Raw genomic sequence first — 20324 nt, 5'->3', positions numbered from 1 at the left:
GTACATATCAACTTACACTAACCCCAACCTAGCACTCTACTTATAATCTAATGAGAATTAGTTGGCATGTAGATACAATGTTACTTAAATTCAATAAAATGCATTAAATGTATACCAACAAAATGAAGTGATACACAGTTTTTAATGTAATATTCTTTAGTACTACTGTTTGACTTTATTTTTCATCAAAGAAATGCAGCCCTACAAAGACCTAAAAATCAACCAGTCCTCAAACCTAATATTACGCATATTGTTTATTTTTAAAGTAATATTACACTTAATAAATCTAAAAAGTGTTTGCAATCTAATTATAAATGCACTGCTTTAACAAGTATTTGTGTGGGCTGTGTATCTAATGTTCATTGGCCTTCTGAATCACTTTAGTGGCAATATGTTAATCAAAGTTTATTGTTTTCAATTGTAAATTGAATCTCATAGTATTGTTCATATACTGTGTTTGCAGTTTATGTCAGGTTTTCTAATCTGTGACCTTAGAAGGTAGAAGAAAGACAGCAAGTTTTGGAACAAGGCTCTTTATTATCTTGCTTACTGTCAGTATGCTTATATGAGGTATAAAGTTTTGTACATAAACTAATGCACAAACTACTGATCAAACATTTTTTAAAGGTTTTTTTATTATTATTTTTTAATTCTCCTTTGCTCACCAAGCCTGGGCTTATTTAATCAAAAGTACAGCAAAAACAGTACAATTTTGAAAAATTTTTACTATTTAAAATATATATTTTTGGAATATATAAAAAATGTAATTTAATTTAATCTTGTGATTTTAAAGCTTGAGATTTTTTGCATCATAACTTTAGCCGCATGGTTCTCCAGAAATCATTCTAATAATCTGATTGCTCCTCAGAAAACTATCATTATGTTGAAAACAGCTGAGTCGATTGTTTTTCCGGATTTCTTTGACAAACCTATATTTCAGATAAACAGCATTTATCTGAAATTAAATCTTCTGTGACATAGTAAATGTCTTTAACATCCCCTTTTGATCAAGTTTAAGCATACTTGCAGAACAAAAGTATTAATCCCCTCCCTTTATTTACTCCAAGCTTTTGAATGGTATAGTGCAGTGCTTCTCAACCACGTTCCTGTAGGATCACTAGCTCTGCTTGTTTTTCATGCCTCCTTAACCAAACACACCTGATTCAGATCATCAGCTCATAAGCAGAAAGACCTGTAATGGGTTTGACAGACAAAGGAGATATCCAAAGCATGCAGTGTTAGTGGGCCTCCAGAAACGTGGTTGAGAAACACTGGTATAGTGTATGTTACAAAAGATTTTTATTTCAAATAAATGCTGATATTTGGACTTTTCTAATCATCAAGAAACTTTGAAGAAAAATACTCAACTGCTAATAAATAATAATAATATTAATAATAATAATAACAATAATAATAATGATATTCGAAATGCAGTTTGAAATATATTTAAATAAATAAATAACAGTTACTTTAAATAGTAAAAATATTTACAAATTTAACTGTTTTTGCAGTGAGCAGAAGATAACCTTATTTATTATAACTTTTGACCGGTAGCAGATAGTCGATACATAATGGTTACACAATGATTATATAATGTAAATAGTCAGCTCTATTGATATTAGTCCAGTGGCTACAAATTCATATGCCTTAAAAAGGCTTAGAGTTACATGTGCAACTGGTGTCCACTTATATATGCTGATATCAAGAATTGGGTTCATGATAAACTCATCCATGTTTTAAATGTCATATGAGAACATTCTTGAGGTGAAGTTTAGACATTAAGAATAAGCTTCACTGTATTATTTTCATCACATGCACTTAAAGGTTTTATTTTGGGCACTGGATCTCAACAGTTTGCTACTGATCTCCTGATTACTCAGAGTCCTGTAGTCATATTAGACACTTCCTGACGGCTTCCTCAGAGTCTCCTGCTGTTTGCCCTTGCTCAGCCTCCTCCTCATATTAGTGTAATTAATCTCTCTCCTTCAGCATGACCGCGCTCTCCTTTCTATCAAATCATCTCTGCCATGCTGACTGTGCTCTGTGCTTCTATCTGGGGCATTTATGCCCACACCGTGGCTTGTAGCGGTTAGCCGAGCGCCAGTTTCCCCCATCAATCACATTAAAGCGGCGGGGCAGCCCCTTCACTCCATTCATCATAAAGATTCGTCTGTGTGGAGCGAGAGGAAAGAGCGTGGGAGAGGAGAGTTGGAGAGGAGAGTGGAGTTATTACTCTGGGTTTATGGGCAAACACTGATCTACCACACGCACACGTGTAAAGATCTCATCAGACCTGAAGCCGTTGCCTGGACTTTATAAATTACGCTCTTCAAGAATATGGATGTGGAGAATCTAAACTCAAAATATCACGCCGTTTTCAAGCTGACATGCAGACAAGCCCCCATTTTTCTGTTATGAGCTCTAGGGGTAAGCCATAACAGAAGGGTATTTGGTATGAAAAGGAAAAAAAAAAATAACACGATTGTATGTAAAAGAATGTCAAACATACTATCAAACCAGAGAGATATGTAAACCGAAAGTGATTTGTATGTTTTAATTTTTAGTTTTTCATTATGTCTTCTATTTGTAATTCTTTAAATGATTACAATATAGCTTAGGCTATTCTATCTAACAGTATTGAGTTGAGCCCACAAAAGTGGAAATGGAATTTGTCAAATTTTATGTTGTATTCATTCTTAAAGAGCCCATATTATGGGTTTTTGAAAATTCCCCTCCATGTAGTGTGTAACACAGCTCTAAGTGAAGTGAAGTATCCAGCTAAGGCTTAAATCTGTTAGTGTACAGTCTTTAAAACTGTTGATTCATCTATAAAAGAGTCGACTCATAGTGCTTCAACTGAGTCGCCTTGATACCGAGTCATTAGGTGTTTCGCCATGACGTACGAATGAAACCAAGTTATTCACGTGCACGCGCAAACCCGGGAGATTTCAAACCTGAGGCCCCGCCCTCTGACGCAGAAACCCAGACACACACACACACACACCCACAAACACACACACACACACACACAAACATGCCGGTTGATTGAAGTCACACTGCAGATGGATATATTGAGTCTCTACCCAAAGATGAAACCTCATGCTTTAGATGGAACTAGAAAATATGACGCCATTTAAGCTGAATAGCTGTATCAAAGTAAGGTATATGAAAAAATTATGTGATTTTCTACAAATGAAGCATGAGCACATATTGCTTTGCACCCCATAAAACAACCTAGCCTTAATATTCATTTATTTATTATAAAGATGTAACTTGTTAATGTACCACTTAGGGTGGGTTGTTTGATTTAGGGGCATTCACACAATGGAAAAGCAATTCTTATTGTGCAACCTGGTGGATATTGTGTAAAGTTGTGCAAAATGTTTTGTTTTTTAGTGAACTAGTTTTTTAGTTTTTTAGTTTTTTAGTCCAGTGACTACGCTTGACAAATTGCAGCATTACACATGAAGAAACATTCTCATTGTCAGTGGCCACATTTGTATGTGTAAACACAATAAAATAAAATACAAGTTAACTAACCCAACTCCCCTAAAAAAACAATTCAAACTGTTATGAAATGAAATTTCATCATATCCCCTACTTCTCTTAAAATTTGTAAAAACAAAGTATATACGATATATACAAAATTTCAAGATGTATATTCAGAAATCACAAAGCTAAAATGTTTCTTTAAACAGTCAATGGTCAATAATGTGAGGAAATCAGAACAATAACAAACAATAATCAAAAGAACTTTCTCTTTGATCTGAAACACACTTTCTTAAACAACAAGCAATCAATCAAGCGAACGAACGAACGAGCAAACAAACGAACGAACGAATGAATGAATGAATGGATGAATTAATATACAAACGAACAAACAAAAGACAGTGAATAGTACAAATGAATGACGTAAAGTCAGGCAACGACAAACACACAAAAGTGGCATCAGGTAAAGGCTGACCAATCACCAAAGGCTGATCAATCACTACATCCATTTGATTATAATTGGCCATGCTCATCTGGAGCAGACAGGAACAGATAGACAAAGAAACACAAAATGCCACAGAGATCATAAAAAACCCACAGGTCATATAGGCGTCAGTTGAGCAGTTGTGTTTTGGCGTTTTACAGCAACGAATTTGAACTTTATGCATTTATTAGCACAGTTATTGATGCATTTGCCTCATCTTCCTCTACCTCCAGCATAATGATCTGTGTGTTGAGTGGATTAATGATGCCTGAGATTGTGTTTCTTGAGAACTGCAGGCTTGTTTGTTGTCATCTTTAAACTTACAGCAATTCATTTATACTTGTACTTTGGAATTTAATGAGGCATGGTGAAAAAAAGTTATATATACACAGTATATTTATTTACAATTTAGAATTTGTTTAGACAGAATGGTGTGCAGGTATAGTGTTTCCACATTCATACTGGAGTGATAAAAACATAATAAGTCTCTTTTTTTATTTCCTGATTTTAAAATAGGAGTGCAATTTTCTCCACCTACCGAATTGATTGGCAGCCCCGTAACATGTCTCTGTAGTAACTCATATAATCATATCCACAAGACAGGATGTGTGAAAAGCAACTGGGATCAGCTCTCTGTGATAATCGGCACCTCAAAAATTAGTTTTACAAGTTTAAAATGTTTTTAAAACAGTGCATGTTTGTAATATAAAGAGACAGTAACAACACAATGTAATTCACCACCATAGCACCACAACAGATCAAATTTCCCAAATTCAAAAAAAGCTATGGTAAATAATCTGATGGGTATTTTGAGCTAAAACTTTACAGACACATTCTGGGGACACATATGACTTATATTAAATATTGAAAAAGGGGTAAAATATGTGCCCTTTAAATAAATATACAGTATTCTAAACATTGCAAGCCAAACAAAGATGCTAAATGTTTAGATGGTAGTTGTGAATTTTAACTATAGTCAATTCTAAATTAATGAAGAATATACAGTTATTGATGTAGTTAAAATGTTATCTGTTTGTCCAGTTGTTTATATATCCATCAATCCAGAGGCATAGACATCAATTCAAAAGTGAAACGGATGGAATATCAAAGATTACACCTGTTTTCTGTTTAGCTTGTTCTTAGCTATTTGGTACATGGGGTTTATTTTACACCATATCTTTATGCTTAATATGCTTTTCAGAAGTATAAACAGAAGAAAAGAAGAAAGAATTGAATATTCTGTACTGTTTTACATTTTAAATTTAAAAAAAAAAGGTTTACAGAAGTACTTTGATGTAATCAATTGTATTCTTTAAGGTACTTTTTCTTTTTTTTTTACTTTTATTTAGAAAATAAGAAATGTGCAATATAAATCAGGGGGTAATCTGTAGGAGACTGGAATACAAGTACATACAAAGTGATAAGAACAATAAGTAACAAATAAGAAATAGAAAAGAAAAAAAGAAAAGAAAAGAGAACAAAATGAAGAAAGGGGAAGTACAAAATAAAACAAAAACACAGAAAGCATCAAAGACTAACTTACTGTAAGCATTATATTGTCATAATTTTCAATTAACTTGCAGATTTGTTGTTGTTGTTGGATAATTGTGTAGCTTTAAGCAAGGAATACATTTCAATTAAAAAATGGGCAAATGAGGGAGAGGATTTAAGAATTTATTGTTTGTGAATTATTAGCCCCCAGTTTATTTTTTTTTGTCCAATTTCTGTTTAATGGCGAGAAGATTTTTTCAACACATTTCTAAAAAAAAAAAAAAGCTTAAAGGGGCTAATAAATTTGCCCTTAAAATGACTTTTTAAAAAATTAAAAACTGCTTTTATTCATGCCAAAATAAAACAAATAAGACTTTCCCCAGAAGAAAAAAATATGATCAGACACACTGTGAAAATGCCCTTGCTCTGTTAAGCATCATTTGGGAGATATTAAAAAAAAAAAAAAAAAATTAAAGGGGGGCTAATAATTCTGACTTCAACTGTATAATAAAAAAGTTATATATTTATATATTCTTCATTCTTCATTATTTTCAGGACTAGAAAAATAACAAATAAGATCTTTCTATTTGAAGAGTTGTTTTGTTGATTGTGATTTATTTAAATGATTATGTAAATTACTTTAAGGTACTACTGTGCGCTTCTTAAAGTTATACAATGTCATTTTAAGGTGACGAGATGTTGCACCCCTAAATGTACAATTTAGTTTCACTATTATATTTTGTAGAGTGTTGTTTATATTTTCGTAATTTACACAGTACAAGGCACATCCATCCATCCAGCCAATCAACCATCTATCCAGCCAACCATCTATCAAACAAATTCATCACAAAAAAAAAACAACCAATTGGATATTATATTACCAAAACTGCTAAAACAAAAGGATCTTGTAATCTGATTGTCTGAAAGCATCATGTTTGATTCACAACACCGTGTTTAATATCAGCCGATATTAAATCCTCTGGTTTAGTGTCAGTCAGTTTTTATTTATCTTATCATTAAAATGACAAATGTTCCGCTAATATCTAATCAACATTCAGCACCACCATACTACATGTGCTCATTAGATATTCATGAAATTACTCACCCAGATCAAAAAGCATGTTTACAGCATTTAATGGGCAAAATGATGGTTTTAGCAGTAGAATACTAATGCCTCAACACACAAATGTAGGTTTTCAGTTAAAACATCAGCTTATAACTGCATGAATGTCAGGCAAGCTGCTAAACTACTCTTGTACACAACAAATTAATAATAAACTAGTAGCTAGACTTTCTAACATGGATCAATATTAACTAAAGTTCAATCAGACAGATGTAGAAAAGATTATGTAAAGTATCTGTGAAGTATCTCTCATATACAGACATGTATAGCATAATAACTCAACAGGTTGTTTGCTTCAGGTCAAGAGCTCATCGTGGTGTTCTGAATGTCAACTAAAGCTTCATCAAAAAGAGCTTATTATCAATGTTGAGCAGCGGCTCGTGGAGAATCTGTCTATTACAGTTCAATTAACCCCATTTAAGTCTCTGTCACGCTGCCGTCAACAAAAGCAAACAAACAAACAGATGAAGCAGTCGACACTGGAGTCAGCGAACAATCTCCACAACGGCTGATTAATGAAGCGCCTCTTGATCGTCAACTTGAGCGCTTTGTCTAATTACAGGTTGTTTTAAAATCACATTGATTTGATCGAGCTTCCAATCATTTCCTCTGCTCTAAGTGCCAGCCATTCATCTTTACATCAGACATGGAGCTGATCGATACGCCAGCAACATGTGCGGTAAACAACACACAATTCAATGCGCATTGCTGCCAGGCTGTAAAACAAAGGCTTTCCTTCTGCTTGTTTTGCAGGCTGACTCTGTTAGTGTAGGAGGACATTCATTCAGACTAGATGGATGCCCGTTCAGAAAGCTGCACCGTTCAGAAAGCCTTCGGCTAAAAGAGTCCAAGATCATTTTCACAGGGGGAATACATTTCCCAGTGAGCCACACCTCACACACTTCCTCTTTCACACTCGTTTTCTCACCTTTCTCACTTCCTCTCTCACACACATTTAATTATTTACTGCTGACACAGAATGAAAGATCTCTGTTGAATTCTAATATTAATCTAACATTTCAGATTTCTACTTAATTTACTGTAAATGCATATTTACAATTGAAATAAGACATATTATAGTTGTAAATGGCATTTTTCAACAGCTGAAGTTTAATAGCATTGAGTTTTATAAAAGTGCACAAGAGCTGATTATCTATTTCCCCCCAGTAATTTTTTATATGCCAAAGGTTTTAAAGCAGTAATCAGTATAGGTCACTGAATTCCATGAAACCAAGCCAACCAGCTTGAAGACATGAAAAAAAACATTTTATTGAGAAACCTTAAAATATATAAGCAGTATCTGAATACTATAGATGAATAATAACATATAAAGTATCTTGATGGTTTTGGGGACAATAAGACTGAAATCTGCTAAAGCATTTTTAAAAATGAAATGCACATATGTGCAAGACTTCAATATCATTGAGATCCACGGGTCGAAGGTAAATATACCAAACTATAATACATTAAAGTTGCCACGGATAATTTGGAAATAAATTAAATTAAATGGAAACTTATTGCAATAAAACATAAACAATCACATTTTCTATACATTGGTGTTCAATACTGAATACACTAGTCAAGCAGAATCTGCCTTTGGCTTTATTTGCTCACCAAACTCTCTGCATTGTCAGGTGACAGTATGTACATTTGAACAAAATCTGATTCATTTACATTATTTAATTGAAGCATTTAATAGCAGCTTTTAACAATAAAACAAACAAACAAACGGTTGCATTGCATTGGAATAGACAATCTCGAAATCATGCCCATCATTCTCATCAATCTTCTCAGATTGGATGGCGGGCCAAATCAAAGGTTACTATGGGCCAACTTTGGCATGAGCTCCCTAGTTTGGGTATCTCTGATAAAACATAAAACACATTCTGTGAATTTGATGACTACATGTCATTTTTACGCATTAAATCAGTATAAAGTTTTTATATGATTTGCGAAGGATAAGACACAGATGAGTGGAGTAATAATGGTAAAAATCACATAAATAAGTTGCAAATAAATAAATAAACAATAAAATAAATATAGAGAACAGGCTTCAGTTCCACTGGTAAAAGCAACTTTTCTGGTGAATCTTTTTTTTTAAGATTTATGGGTAGCAGTTTTTCATAATTCAATAATAACATTGCAATCATGGTTGCCCTGCTTAAAAAAAAAGGTTCTTGGGTGAAAATGATTGATTTTTAATTTTGTGGCACTCTAGTTTTTAATGTTTTGCATAATAGATGGCGGATGCACTTGAAAGATGAATGAAATATTCAGCCAGATGAAGGCGTTTGGTAGATAAATTCACCATGGCTTATTCTACAATTCTCATCAAGGGAGCTGAACAAGAGTTCATTCTGACTTCTGTTCTCTGTTGTGTTGTTGTTGTAGATTCGGCTGTACGCCAGACCTGATGCCATCCAGAGCGGATCGGGTGACTACGCTCTGCGCATCACCAAGAGACTCCTGCAGTTTTACCAGGATTACTTCAAAGTCAAATATTCCCTCCCCAAATTAGGTAAGCCGGCCGGTGAAATGTCTTCATCTTTATCTGGCTTCAGTGACGCTGCTAAAACTGGTGATAAATGTTCTTCTCATCAGATTTTTCATTGTTCCTGCTGTCGGTTCTGTGTGACTTCATGTTTCGTTTTGGTGTAAAGAAGTGAAGAGTGTCGATATCAACACAGTTCTTGTGTTATTGATCCTCAAAGTGCTGCAGGCGCGTGCGTCTGTGTTTGGTCTTGGCACCTTGGCACGCACCTTGCGTGTGTTGTGAAAGTGTGTGTTTGTGGCTGTATTGACTTGTGTGTGTGCTGTATGTAGTTGTAAGTGTGAGTGTGTTTGTTCTGGACGACTCGTTTCGCTCCATTGGGTTCCTGTCAGCTCTCTGTATTCATTTGAATGTAGGCATCAATCTCTCTGGGCTTCTGTCTGTCGCTCTCCTGCCGTCTGCTCACTCATCTCCAAATGTGTGTGTGTGTGTGTGTTTCAGCAGGCATGTAATATTAATCATGTGCTTTACTCTGTAAACGCTCTCTGGGAAGCAGTTGCTCAGTTTGCTAATAAGGTTAAGACCCTCATCATTTTCACACACACACAAACATTTCGGTGCTTTTCTTTCTGCATTTCTTTCTCATCTTTGCCTCCTGGAAAAGCCGGCTTTAGTTGTGTTATGTACAAGACTGTCATTCTGCTTCTCTGTAACATATTAGCCAGCTAGCATCTTCAAAAACACAGCTAACTGCTTAAGCTGGATTATCTACTGTAGCAGGTTTTTAAGAGACTTTATAGTTATAACATTACCTGTAATTACATTTGAAATGTTCAGTGCTAATGAGGAAAATGTAGCAGTCTAGCTGATATGTTTCCCTTGTGAATGAAGTGTAATGCTTTGTATTTACTGTAATTAAAATGACTATCCTAAACTGTACATTTCAATTTTAATGTAAAAAAGCATGTGCTTATGCAGTATGTCAGAAAATAACACAAATATATTCTTTTTAAAGTAGACGTGCTAAAGTGTGCTTGTTTCTCACAAGAGTTAGCACATGATGTTCTGTCTCAAAATCTTTTCCTTGCGCTTCATAAAGCTTTCAGTTGTTTACAGGACACGCGATGATCAATTGCTTGTTGACAGTCTTGTGATTTACAGTACAACAGGATTGGCATCTTTTGAAAGCTCTACACATGCTCTCGTGTCACTAATGAGCCTTTTTCATTACTGCTGCTCTATTGATTGACGTCCTGCAGGATCCTTTGACTGAACCTTTTGAAACATGCCGAACCCTTTAATGAGGCTCCAGATTTTCACGACCTTTATTTTGTCGCCCGCTATAAAGAGAGTCCCGTCTGACTGTTCAAATGTCACGTCAGAGATGCTGCCTGTACAAAAGATGGAGGTTGTTTTGTTTGGTGACCTTAAGACACTTCTGACATGTTGCATGTGATTTCTAAACTGAAGGACGAGATGATTTCAGCGTGAGATTTGAGAAATGATGTGGATGTAATGAATGCGTCCGTTATGTAAAGGCACCATCTGTGTGTGGAGTGTTGGAGCAGTTGCAGAGCCTCTGGCCTTCAAACAGAGACATTCTGTCTTTCTGCTCATGCAAAGCACAAAAACACAGAGAAATCAACTCAGAGCTTACAGGTTAAGCAGAAAATCACATCTCAAGTGCCTGAAACACCTCAATGACGTCTTTTAGTTTGTAACAAAGCACTTCTGAGCGCTTGAGTTTATGTGTTCTGAGAGAGTTTTTAGTTATTTGGTTTGTTCTTTGACTTAAAGGATAAAGTTCTTTGTATCTACGCCTCTTGGCATGTGATTCGGTGCTAATGGCACAGCGATTTCTCTCAGTTTGTGAAACGACAGCACAAACCGCAGCACGAGCCGTTCATTAAAGTGTCTCATTGTTCACCCGTCGATTCTGAAGCAAAGTCCAATTAGAGCAACTTAATCAGAGCCCAGATCAGCTTGACTGACAGAGGAGACAAAGAGCCACCAAACACTTTCTCCTTTAGTCTCTCTCTCAAAGAGGGAGAAATCAGCAGGAAAGAGATTCAAACAATGATGTAAAGCAGAGTAGAGAATGGACTTTGTTGTCGGGCTGCATTTAATAGCTCAGTAATCAGTTTCATGCTTTAAGAGCAAAAGCCTCCAGAAGCTTCATCAGCAGTGAAGAGTCGCATGCAGAATGACAATCAGATGAAGAATCAGAGCATCCACAACACCATTCTGCCACTTAGCTTTCATTATATCAGTAAATATCCTCAATCTGCTAGAATTCAACCGCTGATGCTTTTAGAAGGGTCTTGATGAAGGCAGTAAATAAAAAAAAAAACAAGTCCAACGTTTGCAAGCACTTTCATTTAGATATTTCTCACCCACAGATCTGTATGCCAAAACACACACAATGGCTAATTCTCAGATTTTATTGACAGTGTTTTGTCACCGTCTGTCTCTCAATCTGTAAATCAAATACGATGCTGAAGCTTTAAGCGGTTAATAAAGCATTAAATATAAATTTAACAATATAAATTATTTAAATGTAAGCTTTTAAAATGAATGGCATCTAGTCAAATAAATATAATTTGACAATACAGAAATTATCATTGACATATGTGCGTTTTTAATTCTTTAAAAATGCTTAATAAAAATATTCATTCATTCATTTTCTTGTTGGTTTAGTCCCTTTATAAATCCGGGGTCGCCACAGCGGAATGAACCGCTGCTTAATAAAAATAAATATTTATTAAAAGATTAAATTAATAATTCAGTTCTATTCATTTTTATTTCTATAGCACTTTTACAATGCAGGTTGTGTCAAAGCAGCTTTGCATAGACGTTCTAATAAACTGAAATTGTTTGAGTCCAGTTTTCAGAGTTGAAATTCAGTTTAGTTCTGTTCAGTGTGGTTTAATTTTTACTGCAGAAAGTCCAAACACTGAAGAGCAAATCCATTGATGTGCAGCTGCACAAGTCTTAAATTAATCTAGCTAGTGGTGACAGTGGCAAGGAACAAACTTCACCAATTGTTAAAAGTAAAAGAAAGAATCTTAATAAATACATGTATACAGAAATACACTAACATTAAAAAATTAAAAAATCAATAAGATATTTTATGTTGTAAAACAAGACAATTCTGCTCAGCAAGGCTGTATTTATTTGATCAAAAATACAGTTAAAAAGCTGTTAAATTGTGAAAAATTATTACAATTTAAAGATTTTTTTTTTCAAATTTTTGAAAAAAAATTTTGGTTTCAAATTCAATGTATTCCTGTGATTTAAAGCCTGATTCCTGTGATTTAAAGATTCAGAAAGTATTATGTTATGAAGATTTGCTGTTCTACTATGATCAGTTATTATTTGTGCGAAATCACTAATAAAGATTCTTACAATCACTACAGAATTTTTTTTTACTACGTTGAATTTTTTTTGGCTAGTATCATGGAAACTGACACATTTTTATTTGCTAAAATTTTTTCATAAAAATAATCGTTTCGAAAGTTCACAGAAACAAAATTTTAAAATAATGACTTTTATTTACAATCTTTTTTTTTTTCTTAGTTTGTTTTTTTACCTTTTAAACTCACTCTTGAACAATTTCTCATAATAAAAAAGCACTTTTAGGTAAAATGGTACTTGGACATTGAATGGTATTCTACCAGTTTCCCAAATAACAATGGTATGGTATGGTATTTTATATTAAATAAATGCAGTCTTCGTGAGCAGAATACGTTTATTATATTATTCATTATTCCAAATTTGACTGGTAGTGTACAAATATACAGCATTCAGCATAATTAAGTACACCAATTATCCAATTCTCAGTGACTATAGGCAATGCATTTTGTTGCACTTGAACAAAACAGACGTATTAAACAGATGTATTTATTAAATTAATACTTTAGTCACCAAACATACATTGAAATTAAAAGATTATGCAATTAAACTTAAGCAAAAACGAAATTACAACATACAAAATTTCAACTAAATTTTTTCATATTTTTTTTCATTGATTTTTTCTCTTATTTAAATTAGTATTTAATATTTGTCTATAACTTATAAATTAGGGTGTATTAGTTTTTGGACCGTTGTGGTAAGTTTTGCTTTGTTAGATAAGCTCCAGATTTGGCTTCAGTACTAATGTATATTCACAAATATAATACTGTATAGCTTCCTATTTAAAATATGAATTTAAAAGAGAGATTTGTGAGGGGTGTACTTATATAATCTGAGCGTAATGCAAATATACACAAATACCATTGTGTGTGAATTATGTTTATTTATATTAAAAGCATTATTGATATAAAACTTCTGGTTCATTTTACACAGTGGAAATGGAAGGTCAAGTGCATTACATTTTGTGAAACAGTGTTTGATTATTTAGTTAGTATGTCACATATAATCTCTTAAGGCCCAAGGTGTTTTTTTACATGCATTTTTTATTTCTCTTTGATATTTGGGATAATTAGAACCTAATCAAAATAAAATCTAAGTATAATCTTTTGATATGATGTACTTTTAGAGAAAAATGATGTCCATATATGTAGACTCGTGGTCCGAATTTACATAAAACACTTTTTCCTGATTGTTTTTAATGCATATATAACATTTACATTTTTTTTTTACTTGCTTTAACTATCAGAGAGTAAATACTATTTTTTCCTCATTTTAGACAGTTAAACATAGTGTTTGGGACGTTTCCTATACTGCAAAACAGTTGCAGGATGACACTGTCTGTAACAAAATATAAAACATTCATAGTATTTTAAATAGCCACTTAAGAGCTAAAATGTGCTGTCCACATATGTGGACGCTCAAGCCCTAGGAGGTTAAGTAAAATGTAATCTGAATATTCTATACACTCAAAACATGCAGATGTATTAAATGGTTCAATTTGAAACAACATCCCGATCAACCAATCAGATTCAAGGGACATGTTTAGGTTAATGCCAAGTAAACAAACTCGTTTCTACACCATTCTTGATCACCTATCCATTCCATTTGATTTTAGGGGTGAGTAAGATTAGTTTCAGAGGTCAGAATGGTTTTAAACAGGAACACTGTTTCGGGATCAACAAAAGATCACTACTCAATACTGTAAAATTGACCAAATCACATCAACCCTATTGAAAAGTAAGATCAATATGTGTTTGTATTATTTCCAATTACATCCTAATTCAATTTCACTTAATAAAAACAGGCTTTACTGATAAATGCATTTCAAATTTGACATGACAGCTGGTCTTTCGGTGTCCTCTGTCAATATAATCAGCTTGTATGACGGCTGTAATGGAGCACATCATCTGTTTGTCAAGAGAAATAGACATTGTGAGCGTTTGAAGAAGCATTTAGTGTGTCCTTTGAGAGGGACGTGATCTTTCTTAGATATTGATCTACTGTAAGTGCTTCTCAGACGGAGATCAATGATCTATCAAAAAGAGGCCGAGTCGACAGCAGAATGAGACTGACAGATACAGAGCAATGCAGAAGGAAATCCAATACGTGACAAATGTGGACGGGTTAATCTTCCATTGCTGTTAAAACAAAGCATAGGTGTGAAGTGTGGTGGACAGTGGGAAAAGAACCAGTCCAGACCAATCATATCAAGTCCCAGTGTCTTTCAGCACAAGACACTGCAGCTGAATAAGGTTAAACAAAATACTAGTTGGGCATATTACTTTAAAAAAGTAATTCATTATCTTTATGAGTATGATTAGGAAAGCACCAATAGGGAATGTTTGACCAATATCAATAACTGGAAACCGATGGCTAACATATTAGTCAATAAATATGTACAGTATTTGTCATTTTATTTTCCTGCGTGACTGAAAAAACAAAAGGCTTTAAAACTTCAGAAAAGTTTCAACTGATCTCAGAACTTTATTAATCAACTATTCTTTTTATGGCCAACTTTCTTTTAATTAAATAAAATCTACTGAAAATAAAAAAAGCACAAATTAAGCAACAAATCACTGAATATATATCAAAATCGAAACAATAGGTTTGTAATTTAACAAAGGTACAATGGGTAACCTAACAAAGGTTTAGTTAAAACACAGGGAAAAGGTCTGGCTAGGTGACAAAGAATCAGTAGCAACACGAGAACCAAGACCCGTAAAAATGCTTCATAATGTTTAATAAAGAAAACAGACTCGTATATAAGTGACTTGTATATATATAGTCCATCTAATCAGTCCATGTAATCAGTGAGAACAAGCTACAGCTGTGTCTGTGTTTGAATGTCCAGATTATTGTCAGCTGCTGTAAGGTAATAGGTGCAAAGAGTTCTGGGAGTTGTATTTCAGTAAGAATACCGGAAGTAATCTCCAGCGGAGAAAACACAGCTGCAAATCACAACAGATACCAATATGCAAGTATAATGTGCAAGTTACTATTTACTTTTCACAAATAGTAAGAGTTAGAAACATTATTAAAAAAGTAACTAATTACCAGTGAAAGTAACTATTGTGTAAGGAGCCGATCACACCGAACACGTGTTTTGCTTTGAAAGGCACAACTGTTGAATGGTTTACGGTTTGAATGTTTTAACAGCCACAAAGTGGCCATCTTTAAACGTCTCTCAAGCAGTATGCTCGGGCATTCTGTCTAAATGGTCAAACACCAAATTCTCCAAAATTGCTTTCGAAGCGTATGATTAAATTTCATATTAAGAATCAGCAATACAACTAAATAACAACTGTGTCTTTCATTTCTAAACATTCGAATCACACAAAATCTGCAGAAACTCAAAGCTGGTCCAAGCCCCTCTCTTGGAGAGTCGTCAGTCTGAAGCGATCATTGATTGGCTCCAGTACTAGTAGGCGGGGCTTCGTTCGCCATGTTGACCGCTTTACCCCATTAAAACTGTATGAGTGACATGTCTTGTGTATCCTACAGTCTTTGCGGTAGTGAGCATTTTGTGCGCTGCTTATGTGTCCCGCCCGCCTCATGTTTTTGTCGTTGCATGTTCTGGGCATGCAGTTGAAAAAAGTCAACTCTGAGTGGAAAAAGCGTGCTTCGTCAAATGCGTCTAATTTTATTGTCCCATCAAATAAAAGCAGAGGCGGGTTTTCCATTGAGTTGACAGTAGTGTTTTTATTAAGATTTTATTGATGGGGGTAAGACTAGTGGTTGCAATACCAATATCATTAACGCTCGGGCATAATGCACAGCTGATTCAGTGGTTGCCTACAGAATAAAAAGCGCACCACACTTCTTTTTTCCCTTGTCAACAAAAAAGGCAGTGTGGTGCACCTAACATTTTTAGAACATTTTTGTTCGGTATGATCAGCCCCTAACTCTTTAAAAAGGAAAACAATGTTGAAATACTTGAATGTAATGAATTAATGAAACGGACACTAAATAAAGTAAATTATTTTTATAAAACATTGTAAACTATTCTAGAGATCAAATTTAACACCTGAGTGTAAATATTATGATTACTATAGTAGAACAATAAACCATAATGGTCAATAATGCCTAACGACTATTGCACAGACTACAACTGTCCAAAAATGAGATAAGAATTGCAGCTTCTTAATAAATACTAGATAGAAATCTAGATACAAATCAAGATAGATGTATAAATGGGACATTATGTTTAAGTATGCAAATTATGCATTGCTTAATGGCAGAATGGTGGCTCAGTGGTTAGCACTGTCGCCTCACAGCAAGAAGGCCCAGCTAAGCCAGTTGGCATTTCTGTGTGGAGTTTGCATGCTTTCCCTGTGTTGGCGTGGGTTTTCTCTGGGTGCTCCGGTTTCCCCTACAGATATGCTCTATAGGTGAATTGAATAAGCTTAAATTGGCCTTAGTTTATGAATGAGTGTGTGAATGCGAAAGTGTAAGAGGCCGGTCAGAAAAAAGGAGCGCGGTGCACTTTTTTATGTCACTAGGCTGTTGATATTAATATAATTTTATAATTAATATTATTGTGATATTCTTGATTTGTAAAGTCATACAGCTCTGGATAGCCCAAAGCAGCAACCACAAGTGTCTCCCCTTGACAACACAAACACTGCAGGCAGCTCAATGAAAACTCCGCCTCTGCTATTCCTCAGAGTTAACTTTTTTTTTTAACTGAGCACTCACGGCGCGCAGCTTCAATACTCATGCACGTGAGTGACAATCACACAGTATGAACTGTCAAAGACACGATCTGAGAGAATCGCAGATGAGTCGCCGATGCCTGTGAGATATTTGGCGTTCTAAATATCTGGAGCTGTCGGCGATTCAAATCATGCCGTGTGAAATGAGTTTTGACTGAAAATAACATCGGCAATCGCCTACAGCCAATAAGAGAGCGACATTTACTTGTGTGTGTGTGTGTATTTGCAGGCCAGCAGGAGGTTGGGGGAAAAGTTAAAAGCGATCATTTTCGGTTTATTTAGACGCAAGAAATGGAGGAAAAATTAGTGGAGGTTTGACAGGAGCACCCGTGTCTGTTTGACGTTTTATACAGAAAGTTAAAAAAGAAAGTTGAGGAGAAATTGCTAATTCCCTTCAAACCCAGGTGAGCAAATATAAACATTTTCCACCCCATTAAAGGCTTCTTTTTCGTTGAGTAGTTAATAACAAAAGATTTGCTACGTGTTTTTGGCTGTGAGACGTAGTGTGGACGAAGTTGTCGGTGATTCTTCCAATTGTATAGTCATGCAATGTTAAAGCCCCTGTCGCCGATCCATCTTGCAGTGTAAACAAATCAGCAACAAAACGCCAGTCCAGATAGTCATGCAGTGTGAAAAACATCTGACACAACTTTGAAAATCGTGCAATGTGAACTCGGCATGCGGGTGTTTTCCAGTTTTGGTTAAATGGAATAGCATCCGCTGGATAAACCGCTGGAATAGTTGGCGATTCATTTAGCTGTGGCGAGCTCTGAAATAGAGACTTAGCCGAAAGAAATTGAAGGAATATGTATTCATTTCTAGCACAAATATCTGAACACCGGGTGAGGTCAAGGTGTTTTTTTGTTGTATATAATCAGGCAACTTATGTATGAAAAAAATCCTTCAGAATATGAATAAATCTTTGTCAGTTGGTGTATGTAAGTGCGGCTGAATTGGATATGAATGGCTTTTTTGTTGTTGAGAAAACAGACTTTACAAATTTGTATTGCAATTGAAATTTTACAGCCAGAAACTGCTACAAAAGAAACACTTAAATGTATTCTGTGTTTCCTTCCTTACACTTTATGAAAAGCCAACTGTCTCAAAATTGATAGGTGCATGAAAAACATGTCTCGTCTTAACTACATATTGATCCAGGAACAAGTTCCTCATGTCTGAAGGATGTAAAGCTCATGTTTCTCAGTGATCACAATCACACACACATGACCTTCACATTTATTTGATCCCAGATGCATGATGGGAATGATGATATTTATCACAGTCAACTCCTGGCTGCCATAGCTTTATGAGATTACAGAGGGCATTCTGGGTAATTTCTTCAGTCTTGTGGAAAACACAGAGCTGGAGATCAAACTGTGTGTATTAATCTGAGAGAATGAGATATTAAACAGCCGAGGAGATTTGATGTTCACATACAGCAGACGCTCTCAGGTGTCACAGATGCAATATTTTCTGAGGTGAAGGATTGATTTTGAGGAAGATGGGGTTGTTTTCTATTTTCGAGTTCACTTATTGGCTGATTTTTGCAGTTCATGTGCTCTGCAAGGTCATGTTTCTGTGTAGCCTTCCTGCTCTCCATGTCATTATTATTTATTATAAACACAACCATCACATTTTCTTCTCTTTATTTCTTTCTCATTCTCTTATTTGTTCTCTGTTCTCCGTGAACCCATCAAAATAAATAAATAAATAACTAAATTACCCATCATCCCTCACGTCTTCAAGAACTGAAGCATAAGCTTCTCCTCTAAATACCTCATTTTTGTGTCTCGATCACTATCTCTGTGAATGTTCTGGGTCGGGCCCTTAATACAAAAAAATCCCAAGGATAATGGTAATCTCTTCCAGAATTCATTAAAACTAATCATCAAGGTCGAGCGAGGGGCGTTTTGAAAGCGTCTCACCATCGCTGGAAAAGTGACGGTCATAAAACTGAAGGGTGTTTCACTAGAGATGAAAAATGAGCACATTATAAAAGAATCACAAAGCCGCTGTATGTCTGATGAATGTTAACAGAGCGACGCTCTTCGCCTCTCGTCTTTTACTCTTAAAGTGTTTCTCAAACAGACCTCTGACCCTTCAAGCTCTGCTAAGGGTTAAGATTGAGACTCTTTCCTCTGAATAATAATATTATGCTGTTAACACAATGAATTTTAGTATACACTGCTTACTACATACAGTACTACAAGTACTATTTATTATATGTATTATTTGCACTTTATGCTAATTGTAAATATTCAGAATATCCCATAGATACAAAAACAGCTATATTTGTACTGCACAGTGCAAAAATGGTATAAGTACCATAGTATCCAAGAGGAGAAAAGCATGCTATATTTAAAATCATTATTTCTAACACATAATGTGCCATTAAATATGATTGATGAGTTAATTTCCCTATTAGATAATTTTTTTATTGGAGTACAAGGACATCATTATAGTCACAAAAAATATTAATTTCTTTATTCATCTGATGAAAAAATGTAATATAAAAAGAAAATCCACCATTACTTCCTTTCCTTCATATTTGAACGTAACATTTCCAAGCTCTGACTGAAAGCTTTACAGTATATTGTTTTCCATTAGCAGGCTTGCAAAGCCAGAACTCTTTTACAATGTACTAATACTTTAAGTGTGTGTTTTCCTGTGTGTGTGTGTCTGCTGTGGTTTATGATATGAGTATGAAGTCACATGATTAAAGGGACCTAGCTTGTTTGTGCTTCTCTTCAGATATCTTCAAGTGTCACTTTCACCGCTCTATTAATATTACATGAGCTCTGCTTTGCATTGCAATACAAGTTCGAAGACTTCATCATCCAGATATAACAGCGAGAGCAGTCGTTATTCACAAACACGCTTGTGAAAGTATTTCAATAAATTTGATTCAAGCATTTTAGTAATATTCATAAAATTTCCATTTGTTTTTTTTAATAAGTCTTTATACATTTTTATTGTTCATTTATTTCTATTTCAGTTTTGTTGAAATGGTGCCTTTTAAAATACTTTATACAATTCAGTTCAATTCAATACTTAATTAAGTACTGATTAAATTCAGATCTGTTCAATACAAGTTTAATTTCATTTTATGGTATAGGCCAACAA

General features: G+C 34.7%; 2 protein-coding genes across 7 annotated transcripts in view; one reads left to right on the top strand and one right to left on the bottom strand.

Moving 5' to 3' along the window:
- Positions 1–20324, top strand: part of trhde.2 (thyrotropin releasing hormone degrading enzyme, tandem duplicate 2) — a 210967-nt gene that overhangs the window by 9559 nt on the left and 181084 nt on the right. The window contains exon 3 of the mRNA XM_087248249.1: positions 8979–9105. Within this exon, the coding sequence (XP_087104375.1) occupies positions 8979–9105 (127 nt within the window). The remainder of the gene's footprint in view (positions 1–8978; positions 9106–20324) is intronic.
- Positions 7677–20324, bottom strand: part of LOC147844726 (uncharacterized) — a 200097-nt gene continuing 187449 nt past the window's right edge. For 5 of the 6 annotated variants that reach the window (XM_087248277.1, XM_087248279.1, XM_087248276.1 and 2 more), the window contains one exon: positions 7677–10687. In XM_087248277.1, the coding sequence (XP_087104403.1) occupies positions 10665–10687 (23 nt within the window). In that variant the 3' untranslated portion in view covers positions 7677–10664. The remainder of the gene's footprint in view (positions 10688–20324) is intronic. The other variant, XR_015483162.1, reaches the window with a different exon arrangement.

Source organism: Danio rerio, chromosome 4 (assembly GCF_052040795.2).
Source record: "Danio rerio strain M-AB ecotype USA chromosome 4, GRCz13ab, whole genome shotgun sequence".
In the NCBI taxonomy this organism is placed as follows: Eukaryota; Metazoa; Chordata; class Actinopteri; order Cypriniformes; family Danionidae; genus Danio; species Danio rerio.
Note: the sequence above shows the minus strand (reverse complement) of the source record. Positions and strands in the feature narration are given on the sequence as shown.